The 15,006-nt window shown below is 45.0% G+C and overlaps 1 protein-coding gene and 1 long non-coding RNA gene across 2 annotated transcripts in view; one reads left to right on the top strand and one right to left on the bottom strand.

Moving 5' to 3' along the window:
• The window catches only part of LOC128800835 (putative protein CRIPAK), a 39,697-nt gene extending 39,181 nt beyond the window's left edge, over positions 1 to 516 (bottom strand). Inside the window, 2 exon segments of the mRNA XM_053966279.1 lie at positions 209 to 313; positions 316 to 516. Of these exon segments, the coding sequence (XP_053822254.1) occupies positions 209 to 313; positions 316 to 516 (306 nt within the window).
• Positions 517 to 5,418: 4,902 nt separating this feature from the next.
• LOC128801026 (uncharacterized) lies at positions 5,419 to 9,207 on the top strand. The gene is made up of 3 exons (XR_008435116.1): positions 5,419 to 5,544; positions 6,524 to 6,681; positions 8,730 to 9,207. It is a non-coding gene; the product is annotated as an uncharacterized LOC128801026 (long non-coding RNA).
• Positions 9,208 to 15,006: the final 5,799 nt, after the last annotated feature.

Consider the following 15,006-nt stretch of genomic DNA (forward strand, 5'->3'; position numbering starts at 1 on the left):
ACAGAACACGCGTGCACAGCACACATGTGCAGTGGAACACGCGTGCACAGCACACATGTGCACAGAACACGCGTGCACAGCACACATGTGCAGTGGAACACGCGTGCACAGGACACATGTGCACAGAACACGCGTGCACAGCACACATGTGCAGTGGAACACGCGTGCACAGGACACATGTGCAGTGGAACACGCGTTCACAGCACACATGTAGCACAGGACACGCGTGCACAGAACACGCGTGCACAGCACACATGTGCACAGAACACGCGTGCACAGCACACATGTGCAGTGGAACACGCGTGCACAGCACACATGTGCACAGAACACGCGTGCACAGCACACATGTGCAGTGGAACACGCGTGCACAGCACACATGTGCACAGAACACGCGTGCACAGCACACCTGTGCAGTGGAACACGCGTGCACAGGACACATGTGCAGTGGAACACGCGTTCACAGCACACATGTAGCACAGGACACGCGTGCACAGAACACGCGTGCACAGCACACATGTGCAGTGGAACACGCGTGCACAGCACACATGTGCACAGAACACGCGTGCACAGCACACGTGTCGTGCACAGCACACGTGTGCACAGCACACATGTGCACAGGACACGCGTGCACAGCACACATGTGCAGTGGAACACGTGTGCACAGCACACATGTGCACAGGACACGCGTGCACAGCACACATGTGCACAGGACACGCGTGCACAGCACACATGTGCACAGGACACGCGTGCACAGCACACATGTGCACAGGACACGCGTGCACAGCACACATGTGCACAGAACACACGTGCACAGCACACGTCGTGCACAGCACACGTGTGCACAGCACACATGTGCACAGAACACGCGTGCACAGCACACATGTCGTGCACAGCACACGTGCCGCTGGCGCTGTGCCCCGAGGCAAGCAGGGCTGCTGGGCCGGCTGCCGCTCGCGGCCGCGGCCGCACCTCGGGGTCAGCCAGGGCCCAGGGCTGTGTGAGCAGCAGCCGCAGCCAGGGCACGCCAAGCGCGGGGGAAGTCACGGACGAGGCAGCAAAACCCCCGGCACAGCCTCTGCAGTCCCCGCTCCCGGGAAGGGCTGGCTCCCTGAATCCCCCAGTCAGGGACTTGTGCCCTCCATGCCCCAGGCCAGGACGGAAAAATCTCTGCCTTGGAAATCTGCAGACTTGTTTCATTTATTCCTCCTTGCTCCTTATTCTATTTAATCGAAGTTCCTTGCTGTCCTGGGGAATTCCTAATCTTCCTCCTCAGCGCTGGCAAGGCTGGACAGGAGCACAGATGGGTTCCGAGGATTTGAATTTCAGTAGGAGTTGCTAGGTGAGGCACAGGCTCAGCTCTCGAACAAAAAGCAATGGCAGATATTAAGATTCAATTGCTCCTTAAGATGTTCTTGCTCTGCATTTAAATATTCTCATCCTCTGGATCCCTTTTTCCCATCCTTCCCATTCGTGTCATCTATCCCATTACAGAGATGAAATTCAAATGATCCCAAAATCAATACAGGGACTTGTCTGATGCTTTCCAGCCATTTTCAATCACACTGCCCCAGTCCAACTCTTCCTAACTTGTCTTTCCCAGGTAATTCCCCTATCGCAGATTCAGCTGAATAACAAAATATAATAACCCATCTAAATGTATTTATGCTCTAATAATATTTGAGAATAAAGCCCAGTCACTCCCTGCTTTAATCCTCGCCCTTTCCTTGGTGTTGATTTCCCATATTTGGGGGGAAAAAGCAAAAAACCCCAACTCTCAGCACCCTGAGGGGAGGAAAAATTTCTATTTCATGCTTTATTAATATATTTCAAATTCATGGGAATTACACTGCTCAGGGTGGATAAGTAAAGTGGGCTACTGAGGTTTGTATTTATAGAAATCTAAGTACTGAGGTAATCTTTAGAAGCTGAATTTCCTTGCAGTGAATGGTTTCTTTTCTAAGCAGGTGACACAATGGCTTTGAGACCTTACCACAAAATATCTGATCCCAGAGTCACTCGGAGACACCTGGAGCATATCTAAAAACCCAGCAATCCCCTGCAGGAAGTGTTTGATTACAGATAAAACTTCATCTGAGCAACCTGGTCTCGTAGAAAGTGTCCCTTGGAATTCCAGGGGGCGAATCAGCTGGAAAGGGGAAAAGACTTTGATCCCAAAATGTCATTTTTGCCTGATTTCCTTGGCTGTAAAGCCCAGACGTGTGACAGCCTCAGCGGTTAGTGAATAACTCCCTGATAAATGGGATGGCAGCCCCTGGCTGTCAGCAGGGACATCCTGGGCTTGCAGGAACAGCTGGATTTGGACATTTGGCTCTTTTATTCTCTCCAGGCAATTAGAAGCCAACACTGCATTGCCTGGCACAAAGCCCAAGGGATTATTTCTCCTTCATGACGTAGGAATGGATTTATTTTCTCTCAAGGTTATATTCTGTTTATACTGATTTTATTCTGCACAGAACCGAGATTGGACACTTTTATGAGCACACTGATTTTTGGGGCTATTTTTATGACAGTGATTGGCCGGGACCTGGTTTTCCTCCCTCTTTGATTTGCATCTTATCAATTCCAGGCTACTTTTTTTGAGGTCATGTAAGAATGGGACAAAGAGCAGAGTTTGCACAGTGGCCACTCATAGGAAGGTTTGAAAACTGCCATTGTTTTCCCCCTAAAATGGATTTTATGGAATTTATTCCAGAGTTAACCATCCTGGTGGAAGCCAAAGTTTCTAAACTCCCTTTCCTCAGCCCCAGAGAGCGACAGGAGCAGGGATTGTGCCCCTGGATGAAGGTATTTGGCATCAAGGAGCAAAAACTCCTCCTCCTCCAAATCATGTCCAGCTCCCCAGTCAGAACATTCCCCTTCCCAGTACATCCCTTTTCCCTCCCCAGGTCAGGGAGATGCTGAAAAGAATTCCTTCTCTGTTAATAAGGGCATTGGGAATTCAGTCCAGAATTTATGCCTCCTGTTTTAAAGCATTGGAAAAGATGTTCCCTCCTTCATCACCAAATGGGTTTGATGGAAAACCTCCAGGAAGATTTTCCTTACATTGCTGATAAACCAAAGAGCTCCAAATGCTGAGCCACGAGTGGAAACAGTGACAGAGCCAGAGAGCTTCTCATGCCAAAAGCCCAGAAATTGGACAAATTATGAAACTTTAAGGACTTAAATAACAAATGAGAATGAACTTTCCTTTCTTTTTTTTTATCCAGAGGTGTTAATGCTGCTGCAAAATGCCCTGAGGGCACGAAAGAGCTGAAAAACAGCCAGCCAGTTTTATTTGTAGACTATCTGGTGCATATTTGGAAACAGGACAGGCAAGAAAATTGATATTTCTTTGTCAGCCACTCCCTCAGCCACTGAGAACACCAAACAGCTCTGCTTTAGTTACATGTAAGGAACCAGAGTCAGCTCAAATGCATCAAGTGATGCTGTTTTTAACAAATATTTACAGCAAAGCTGTAAAAATCAGTTCAGCCTTTTCAGCACACACCAAGCAACAAGCTGAAATTTCTTTTAGAATTTAAATTTATTTTTGTAAGGTTTTTAGGATCATATGTCTTGAAATTTTCAGAAGAAGGCGAAAATTGAGGCCCAGAATGTCAATGCCTTCTTTCTTTTGTATGATGGGGGCTGCCATAGAAATTCTTGCAAACGTGGTGAAAACACACAGCGGAATTATGCTCCTACTAATGAGAAGCTGAAGCAATGAACATTACCTTGATTTTTGAAATTGTTGTTAAAACAAGCTTGGATCTAACTCAGTTCTACTCAATCACAAAGTGATTTCAGTACAGAATTGGCTTTAGTTCTCCCAGTTTTCCTCTGGGGAGTCTCTCTGAGCAAAGCCATGGACACAAGGATCCCATGCAAGTTTGAAATGACAGAAATGAATGGCAAAATTAGTGACAAGAAACTTGATGGAAAAAATCCCAACTATTTCCCTTGTGAGCAGGATTCCAAACTAACTATGGAGAACAATGGACTATAAACGTCATCCCAACTGCAGGGAGAGTTCTGAACCCATCCAGGGCTGTTCTGGCAATGGAATCCTGGAATGGTTTGGGTTGGAAGAACCTTAAATCCCACCCAGTGCCACCCCTGCCATGGCAGGGACACCTCCCACTGTCCCAGGGTGCTCCAGCCTGGCCTTGGGCACTGCCAGGGACCCAGGGGCAGCCACAGCTGCTCTGGGAATTCCATCCCAGCCCCTCCCCACCCTCCCAGCCAGGAATTCCTTCCCAATATCCCATCTAAATATTTCCTATTTCATCTTAAGGCTATTCCCCCTTGTCCTGTCACTTCATCCCCAGTGAAAAGGAGCAGGAAGGGTTGGTCTAAAATGCTTGACAAACGTCAGTCTTTAACCTGGGAAAGTAAAATCTCTCATTTAACGATCATTTCCACCAACTGCTGGATGAAGGATCATCTCCCTTTTGCTTCCAACCACTCCCTCCCTCTATCACACATCTTCTGTCCCTCGGAACTCTACTGGAGAACATTCCAATGGCACAAGGAAAGGCTCACTTTGGGCTCCTCCAGTGAACAACCTGGGCCTTGCAGTTTGAACAGGAGGAAAATCCCCCCTCATGTCAGGCTGAAGTTAAGAACACACAGTCTCAGGTGCTCTTTGGAGAAAAAGTAGGATGGAGGGGGAAAAGGCTCCCTTAGGATTGTTGTTCCACGTTTTGATAAAAGCTTAAAATGCAAATGAAAAGAGAGAGAATGGGGATGAAGCATCTTTAAACTTACAACAAATCATTTTTTATTGATAGAGTCCTGGGCTTAAATCCAAGCCCAGCTATTGCCTTAATGCAGACTGATTTCAGGAGACTTAAAAATAGCCAAGATCCTCTGGTGACTGGCAGCCATTGTGGAGACAGCTGCCAAAGTCAAATTGATTTTTTTTCTTGATTTCTTTTTTCTCTTTTGAAGGACTCCACATAATTTAAGCAAAGCTGCAAATTAAAGCACGCACAGAGATGACTCCTGGATGATTTAAACCATGCAGGCCCTGGGAGGGGATCTACTCCTTCAGCCTCACCTTTGAGGAGCACGGGGAAACCATGGATAAACTGACCCCAAAATGCTGGGAAAGGTCCAAATGGGTGATTTTGCTGTGTGATTGTGCCCAAATCATCTGCCAGGCTGAGCTCTGACAGGGATGAACTCCAGGGCTTCAACAGGCAGCAATTCCAGGTATTCCTCACTGTTAGCAGCTCGGGGTTTCACAAAGACTCAATTAAAGCCTGAACCCACTCCAGGTAGAGCTGCCCCACGAGGTCACAGAGGCCACACACAAAGAGCAGTTCAGGGCAGTGGGAGCAGGGAAAACTCCAAGTGGCTAAACGGGAGAAATCCTGAGAACAGCAGAGGGCACAGGCTCAGGTGTGCTGGGTTTGGCCTTTCCTGCACTTCAGGTGTGCTGGGTTTGGCCTTTCCTGCACTTCAGGTGTGCTGGGTTTGGCCTTCCCTTGAGGTTTGGCCTTTCCTGCACTTCAGGTGTGCTGGGTTTGGCCCTGAGTTCAGGTGTGGTGAGATTTTTACTTTCCTTGGGTTCAGGTGTGCTGGGTTTTGGCCTTCACTTGGGTTCAGCCCTGATGGATTTTGGTCTTGAGGTCAGGTGTGGTGGGATTTGGCCTTTCCTCCACTTCAGGTGTGCTGGGTTTGGCCTTTCCTCCAGTTCAGGTGTGCTGGGTTTGGCCTTTCCTCCAGTTCAGGTGTGCTGGGTTTGGCCTTTCCTCCACTTCAGGTGTGCTGGGTTTGGCCTTTCCTCCACTTCAGGTGTGCTGGGTTTGGCCTTTCCTCCAGTTCAGGTGTGCTGGGTTTGGCCTTTCCTCCAGTTCAGGTGTGCTGGGTTTGGCCTTTCCTCCAGTTCAGGTGTGCTGGGTTTGGCCTTTCCTCCAGTTCAAGCCTGGTGGGTTTTGATTTTCCTTCTATTAAAAACTCCAGTTTGCCCCAGAACCTCAAGTGGGCAAAGACAGAGGGAGACTGGGGAGCACTGAGAACATTTTCTGCTTCGTGGAGAGCTCTGTGAGCTCTCAAAACACAGCTTCCAGAAAATACAAGTGGATTCTGCCGTGGAAGCCGGGCCTGACCCACTCCCCGGCGGTGCCATTTGAACCAAAGCCCGCCAAGTTTCTCTGCCAGGTGGCTCAGGGCACATCTGCTCCTCCCACAGTGCAGCCTCCCGCTGCTGAGGGCTGGGAATATTTCAAATAATCACTTCTGGGCCTTGTTTGGTGCTTCAGCAGCAAAAACGAACACTAACCCCTTCAGCCTGTAGTTATTTACCCTGTCTTGTACTGCCTGGGGTGGAGGTGTTGCAGGTGATGTCTTGGCTGCTACAGAGGGGCAGCAACCCTTGCTGGCTCCATCTGAAATGCCTAAACACACAATACAATGTCTGAAAGAAAAGTTCACCGAACTCAATTCATCTGTGAATCCACAATTCAGGATACAAAATATTTGGGTTTGGGGCTTTTTTTTTTTTTTTTTTTTGTCGTAGTTTTTCTACAGTGCATCTGCTTGGGATGTATTTCTCTGGCAAGAAACAGACAGTTACGACTCTGGGCTTACCACTGACAGCAAATACAGGTGCCAGCTCTGAAAATGCTCCTGGAATACTGAAGACAAAAAGCCATGAAGGATGGTTTGGTTCAAACTGTGAGTTTGCACAGGCAGGATTTGATGTGCTGAGGTCTCATCCCCCACCCCTCCAAATTTTACGTTTTTAAAAATTTCTTCATATTAGTTTAGTTTCATTAGAGATTTTTAGTATTTTTATTGTATTTTTAGCTGGATACCCTTTGATTTCACTGGGGGTTTTGGTTCGAACCTCAGGCCCTCACTCCCCTGGGCCTGGATTTCCCTTTGCAGCCCAAGCCTGGACTCTCCCACTCTTCATTCCAGATTTCCCTTTTTATTACAAACCTTTACCCAGGGGAGGTGGGGAAGGAGCTGCTGGTCCCCATTATACATTTCCCAATGCTAAATACACCCCTGGCACAACCAGGTAGATAGGATCCCTATTTAAAATCCCCTTTTCCCAGTCCTCCAAGACCATGAACGCCCAAATATCCAATATAAATTAGGATCAATATCAATATAAATATCAATATAAATTAGGAAGGTCAGCTGTTGCCCAGCAGGTCCCTCTGAGCTCCAAATGGAATTACTCTTCCTGAAAACCCCCCTGCTTGCATATTTTCTGCAATCCATGAGGGGATTTTCCTGCAGAAGCAGCGCTGTGGGAATGGTAAACGCTTCACAGCAGCCCAACACTGCAAAGGCACAGCTTTGTTTGGTTCGAATTCGTGGCAAGAAAGGAAAGTCAGAGAAGTTAATTCGCAATATTCAGGGATTTGGCAAAAGAATCCATCAGCATTTAATTCATGGAACACCATTAGCTCTCTTATTAATTTGAAAATTATCATTTAGAGGGATATTAAAAAAAAAAATAATAATTTCACCAAGTTGGAAATCTCTCATTCTTGTCAGATGAGAAATCCAGGCAAGCATTGCCAGCCAAAAAAATAAGAGTTTAAAATTGCTGAAACCTTTCATTTACAAGTTTATAAGTGATGAAAAAAATTGCTTTTTATTTGGAAAGATCTGTTCCAGGGAAAATTTAAATACAATTATTTAAAAACCTCTTTAAAAATAGGGAAAAAACCAGATTGGTTTTATTTCTGTTGTCAAACTGCATCCATGGGTTTTTAGCCAGCATTCCCTGGATTCTGTCCTCCAAAAATCCTAATTTTTTTTTTGTCTAGCAAACAACTTTTTAACCATGATTTGCTCAGCTCTGCTTTGCTCAGCCAGAGAATATCAGGCATCATTTTTAAAAGAATAAGAATATTCAGAGGTTTTTCTTACCATATAAGGCAGGGAAAATCCCAGCTAAAATGGCCTTGGCTGACTAATTAATACCTTCCATCCCTTTGACAGACAATCCAGCCAAGACTGACAGGCAGGAGATAAAGTTCAAGGAATGCCAGTGGGGAGAGAGGCAATTGTTAATTTTTTAACATCTTAATAGCTCTAAAAAGACAGGATTCAATATCAGAGTCCACCTCAGAACTATTCCAGAGCCTGCTAATCTCAGCTGGAGCTTGGAGCAACGCTGCAGTGGAAACAAGGAGAGCAATTTAAATAGGAAAAAAAATTATAGAAATAGGAAAAAAAAATAATAGATATAGGAAAAATAAATTCTTGAAATAGGAAATAAAATTAGAGAAAGAGGAAAAAAAACCTGTTGTAAATGGCTTGTCTCGAAAATCTAGGTTTTGGATTGGCTGTGTAGGGGGGGAGGCCTCTGACTATATGGAAATAAAACTAAGATGTGGAATTTCCTAAAGATGTTCCTCAAAGAGCAAATATTGCACAGGCAGGGCCTGTCTGAACCGAGAATATTGGAATTTGTGATAGCCCTGGGTAGCCAAGGGGATCGCAGAGCAAAATTTGATATTCCCAAATGTATTCCCTGATCTACAAACATCTCTTACTCATTTTCAATGAAAATTGTGAGCATTTCCTATCAGTCCTCAGCAAGCATTTTTCCCCCCTCTGTTGTTTTTTGTAGGCCAAACCCAAACTTACCAAAGAAGTTGCTTTAAGGGGCACTTTGCTGTCCCTTATACCTAAAATAAAGCCGAGTCCCCCCAACTGCAGCCTATTAATGCAGCGTTTCCCCTCTCCCATGAATGTCACAGGCTGCCCTGAGGAATTCCCCTTCACTTGCTGTTCCATCACAGATGAAGTCTCCAAAGTGACCTTTTCAAGCAGCTGGATGGCAGCGGGGAGGTGCCACAGCCAGATCTTCGGGAGGGATGGTCAGATATGGTTTCCATTCCCAGGCGTGTCAAAAGGGATTTTCATCCTCATCAAAGGACAAAATGCTGGAAGTTGAAAATAATGCTGGGCAAAAAAAAAAAAAAAAGGAAGTTGTTCAGAACTCCCATCAAAAAAATCCTCTGGAAATGTTTCGGGTTCTTCATATTGATAAATCTTGTTGTAATAAAATATGGATCAGAGTTAAAATGGGAGGGTTTGAATTTCTGTAGCTTTCAGGTTGAAAAAATGGCATTAACATGATCTGAGTAATTCAGTAGCAAAAATCTTCCCTTAAAAATTGTTCCAACTGTTCCAAAAAGAAACCCAAAATACCCACCAGCTCCACAGAAACCAGCCCATTTTTAACTGTTTTTTTATATATTACTGTTGGAGGTTAGGGTTTTTCCTTTTGCTTTCCTTTCTCTTACAGAATTTTCTCCCACTTTCCCATCTCACTGTGCTGGTTTCTGTTCTGCTCTGACCTCAGTCACGTTGTTAATAAAGCTCTTTCTCCTCCTTTCATAGGAGTTTTTTTTTAATGCCAGGGCTATTTAAATCATAAAAACACAGAATCAGGGAATCCTGGAATGGTTTGGGTTGGAAGGACCTTAAGATTATCCAGTGCCAGCCCTGCCATGGCAGGGACACCTCCCACTGTCCCAGGGTGTCCCAGGCTGCTCCAAGCCCCGTCCAGCCTGGCCTTGGGCACTGCCAGGGTTCCGGGGACATGAAAGGTCCTTCCAGCAGAAGTTGTCCCTTATTCCACTTTTATTTTTAGGTGGATAGAAGAGCTTCTGTAAATGATTTTGGGTGCTGAATGTAAAGTCCAGAGTCTCGTGCCAGTGCTGCTGCGCTGGGAACATTCACAGGAAATCTCCCTGGGCTCTACAGCCATTCCCTCAACCACTCCTTTTCAGTGGAAATTCTATTTCCATCACCCATCCAACTGTATAATGATTATCAGCTCTGGATTATTAAACTTCCACCCCTCCTCCAGGCTGCTGGATAGAAGGGAGGGGGAAAAGAGCCCTCTAACTGAATCCAAGGCCAGTATTTAATACTCTCCTTAATACCAGCCTATCAATGTTGGAGGCCTCAGTAATTCTTTTTAAACTGTCAGTTAACAAGAATTATCCTTGTAAACAAACAAATCCTTGTGTGAACAGGCTCTTTTGATACTTAGGAATGAGGCTGAACAAGCACTGAGGAACATCTGAAGTCTGATGTTTTAATCAAAGCGTGGCTTCTGAGCTGCTCCTGCGCTGGGAGCTCCCAGGCACCTCCCCACAGGCCTTTATTCTTCAAAGCTTTATTAAAAGACAGTATTTTATTAAAACCAGGGGGGGATAAGGCTTTATTGTGCCTGCAGACTTCCCTATCCACTCCCCTCTACGAAGGAATTCATTCTCAACTTGCCTGTGAGTTTTGGAGAGCTCCCCTTCTTCCACCTGCTTTTTACTCCAATTAAAAGAGCTGGAATCAGTTAAATCTGCTGAGGTTTAACTGTTACTTCACAAATTCATCAACAAACTGAACCTCCACTATCCAAAAATTGGGATTTTGGTGCTCTGAACTCGTGGGCTTAGGTGCTTATTGTGCTTTGCAAGTCTTAATCCTGCTGCACTTTGTATTTGGGTGATGCAAATTCACTATTTATTAACAAAAACCAGTTCTAGAATTCACTTCAATAAAGCCAAACCATTCTTACACCCTTTCTTCTGTGCTTGGTCAGCATTAACATGCAGTTATAACTTATGAGAAACACAGAGAAATTACATTAATTAACATTTGAGATCAAGGCAGTAGCTTTGAACAAGATTAAGTAAAATATAGAAAGTCCCAACATAAAATCTCAGATGTTAAATGTCTAAAATACTCTGTAGAAACACAAGCACTGTTCTTAAGAGACTCAAAACCCCACACACTACTCTTGAAGGACCAGCTGCCCCAAAGCTCATAACAAATGTGGAGTTTTGGTGTTATTGGAGTGCTAAATTTGGAGGAAAAACTCCTTGTTCAGGCTGGGAGACGATGGGAGATTAAATCTCTATTAAACTATTCAGATAAAAAGTAATATATTCCCATAAACCAGAAAACCTGCTGTCAGGAGACTCCTCTGAGGATGAGGATTTAAGGTCAGAAAAGAAATGGATCCTATTAGCAGTGTCAGTTCTTGGGGGGAAATACTGGACAATTGTGTGAAAATGGCATTTAAGGGGGGTTTTCATTAGTTTAATAACTCAGCTGAGACTGGACCTGCAGAGCAAATCTTCCTCAGGGGTGCCTAAAATCCAAACACAGATCCTGCCTGGCCTGGGAGTGCTGCTGGGAGTTTTCCTTGAGACTAGCAGAAACAGACAACACTTCCTGTAAAAACACATGTACACTGTAAAAATTACAACCAAAAAAAATGCCTTTCCAAGACAAACAACCCACAGGACCATTACCTGTGAGAGTTCAGGTGTGTCTTGTCAAACATAGGTAAATCCTCTTTGCAGCTCTGAATGACTCACAGATTAATGACTTTAACAAAATTGCAACCTTCCATGAAAAGAATTACGCCAATTTCTTTCCTTATCACATTCTTCTCAATCACAGAAATCAAAAACGCTGACATTGCTTCATCTGAGAATGTTTTCTTTCCTGAAATGAATATTTAGACAACACAGTGGCTTTTTACAGACAGGACAACACAAGGCTGCTGATGAGCCCTGACCACAAGCAGCAGTTGGGTCCAACCAAACAATTCCTCCTCATTTCAGGAAAATCCAAGTGGAAACATGGCCAGGTGTCCCTGCTCAGCTTGCAAAGGGAGGCAGTGCTGGATTTTTGGGAATGGCGGAACTGGTGTCCTAGATTGCAAGGCAATATGTATTCTATTCCCATCTGTCAGAGGTGGGGCAGTTATTTCTGCTCACTGGGCAGTTTTTTCTTTATCTCTCCCACAGCCAATCCTCCCTCCAGGAGATCTCTTCTGTTCATGGCCAGTGAGTGTCCCTGCATGGCTGAGAAAATTCCATCATCCCATGGGGAGAGGCTCTGCCCAGGGGAGCAGCCAAGCATTCCTACCTGGATACAATCTGAGGCTTTGGGACACCACAGCAGCCTGTGCCCACTGCATTCCCAGAGGAGCAGCTCTCTGCCCCACTGCATTCCCAGAGGAGCAGCTTTGTGCCCCACTGCATTCCCAGAGGAGCAGCTGCCTTTTCCACTGGACCTTCAGAGGGAAACTCCAGCCTTGTCCAGGATCCTGCTCCAGCAGAAGCACAGCTGGCACTGCAGGAGGGCTGAGCCCCCATGGAATGGCACTGCTGCCACCACCCTGACCCACAGCGTGCCAGGGCCTGCTCTGACTCTGGCAGGGTTGGTTTCTATTACTGCACTGTTTATTTCATTCCTTATTTTCTTCCCTAGCAAAGAACTGTTATTCCTGCTCCCATATCTTTGCCTGAGAGCCCCTTAATTTCATATTTATAACAATTTGGAGGGAGGGGGTTTTACAGTTTCCAGTTCAGGGGAGGCTCCTGCCTTCCTTAACAGACCCCTGTCTTTTTATACCAAGAGAACTGGGAACACTGGTTTAGGACAAAGCCACGCCCAGAGCACTGAACACCACAGGACTGGGAGTCCTTGTTTATCCCTTGGTTTCAATCTGGTCTAACGCTCGTTGAGATCAAAGCTAAATTTAGACTTCCCCCAATGTCATTAAGCTGGGTGCTGACCTGGCCCGGGAGCACTGGGAGCTTCACACACCTGAGTGACAGGGACATGGTGACCCTGCTGTGACTTTATGGGCGCATGAACAGCTCCCACAGAGCCTGCCAGTAAATCCTGCTCCCAAATGACACTGCCCAGTCCCTGCGCCTCCTGCAGTCACTAGAACCTGGGCCTGACCCTGGAAATGCCTTCCCTCCAAAGCCTGGCTCAACACATCCTGGCCCATTCTCCTTAAAATTCACTAATCCCTGTGTTGGAGGTCCCAGTCTGGGGTCCAGCTCTAATGTGGTGTTCCCAATACATCAACGCAAAACACAAAAATCACAGCTGGTCCAGTTTCTCTTGTTTCACCTTTTATTTTTGCTGTAAAATTTGGTTAGAGAAATAAATGGAGAAATACCCTGCAATGTGTTGGAGCATCCTGCAGCTCCCAGGTGGTGGAAATGCAAACTTGGCTCTCCAGGGCAGTTCTATTCATCTTTTGAATGAATTGAAGCACAAAATATGCCAGGGCAGCGCCTCAGTTGGAGCCAGAGGGCCTCAGCACCTCCTGCTTGCCTTGGCCTTTCCTTAAGCCGGGGCCTGGGCGGGTGGGAGAGCTGGAGGAAAAGGATTACAGGGGTTTGTTCCGGGCTGGCACAGAGAAAATCCCTGTCTGGCTGCCAGATGCATTAAACTCCTGATCCCCCCACGGCATGAAATTATCACTGGCATCAAATCTGTGCTAATTCACCCTCAGCAAGGGGAGGTGATTGAACCCAGAACCTTTCCCAATGTCATGCACAAGCCCTAATTAGAGAAGTGCTCCTCTGCTGCCCTCCCTGGTCCATTAGTAGAGGTATTATTTTAAAATGTATTATTCATATTAATTAAGCAGAATGAGGATAACAAGTTATAGAGATGAGGAACTGTGCTCAGACATGCCTGGTCCCACTTTATTTTCTTGGAGAAACATTAAACTCATGTGGCAGAGGTTTGTGTTCAGAGTTAATAATGGAAACAGCACAAAAATGTTCTAAAATGAACATTACTTGGAACATACAAAATTTCAACCAACTGAAGAGCAAATTTTTTTTGCTATTTGTGCTCCTCCCTCCTACACTTCTGGAAAATCAGAATTTTGACCAATGAAAGAAAATTCCTGTTGAAAACATGGCCTGACATCATCAGAGCAAGTCAAGGAACATTGTAGAAACACAAAAATGCAGGAAATATCTGAATTGTGCTGAGAATGCAGCCGTGTTTTATATGGAACAGAACCTGCAGAGCACTTTTATGTGTAGGTCAAGAACCTTTTATAGATAAATAAGTCCATATTCTATCTCAGGCCTCTCCATTCCTGCTTGGGAAGATTTTCTGGCTGGGCAGATCAGTGGTCTGGGCTAATATGGCAATTTCTGTGTTCTTAGGGGGAAAACATAAAATGCAGTGCAATAACACACCCAGGGGAAAGATCTAGAAAAATCTAAAAATTAAAGTAAAACCATAAAAATGGCAATAAGTTCATTTTCCCCTCCTTCGTTGCAATAGGGTTTTATGGTCAACATTAAAACTGCAACATGAGTTATCCTTGCAGGACTTACTTGGAAGTATCTGGGCCTGGAGCAGGGACCTAAAATCCACCAATCCTGGGAGTGAACCCACTCTATATCCCCCTAATTACATTCATAATCCACTCATTTGAACCACCATAGGTATTATTTAGATGTATGCTGGACATTCTGGCTAAAATAAATTGAAATAAAAATATAATGCAGAGCTGGAAAATATACTCTGTGCAAAGTACTGCATCTCAGTGACAAGTACTTAAAAAAAAGGCGAAAAGTAATAAAAATTACTGCTAGAAAAATCGAAATGTTCCATTCCTAGATTTTATGGGGGTAATAAAAAATGAAAAAGAAGCTCTAGTTAAGCTGGCCTGATGAAGTGATATACAGCCAGAAAGGCAGTCAAGGTTGTGTGGAAACAGATTTAAAATTGATATATATCAAATACAATAATTCTGGTGCATATTAAATAGAGCCTAGATGGTATGTTTGTGCAGACTTGCACCAGATGATTGTAAATTAAATAAAAAAATAAAGTCCCAGCTGGACAAAATTGGGATGTAAAAGAGGTGGGATGTAGCTGTTAAGAGCAGCGTTACCCCATTAAAAGGGGGCAACTGAGCAACACTGTAAATTTTGTTTATTTTATTTTAGGAGTTTCAAGAAGGACCTGTTTGATTTCATTTTTACCATCATGGGAGCTGAGAACTAATGAGGATTTTGTGTTCATTCAACACAAGTGGAAAATCAACATCCATTGGGTTGGCATCCCTGGACCATCAACATCCTGGCCACGTTCCAGAGGGGTTCAAATTGTGGCTCCTGGTTATTCTCTGGAGGAAGTTTCTGGGTTGGGGAGGCCCTGGGATGGAATTCCCAGAGCAGCTGTGGC

This window comes from Vidua chalybeata, chromosome 28 (genome assembly GCF_026979565.1).
Source record: "Vidua chalybeata isolate OUT-0048 chromosome 28, bVidCha1 merged haplotype, whole genome shotgun sequence".
In the NCBI taxonomy this organism is placed as follows: domain Eukaryota; kingdom Metazoa; phylum Chordata; class Aves; order Passeriformes; family Viduidae; genus Vidua; species Vidua chalybeata.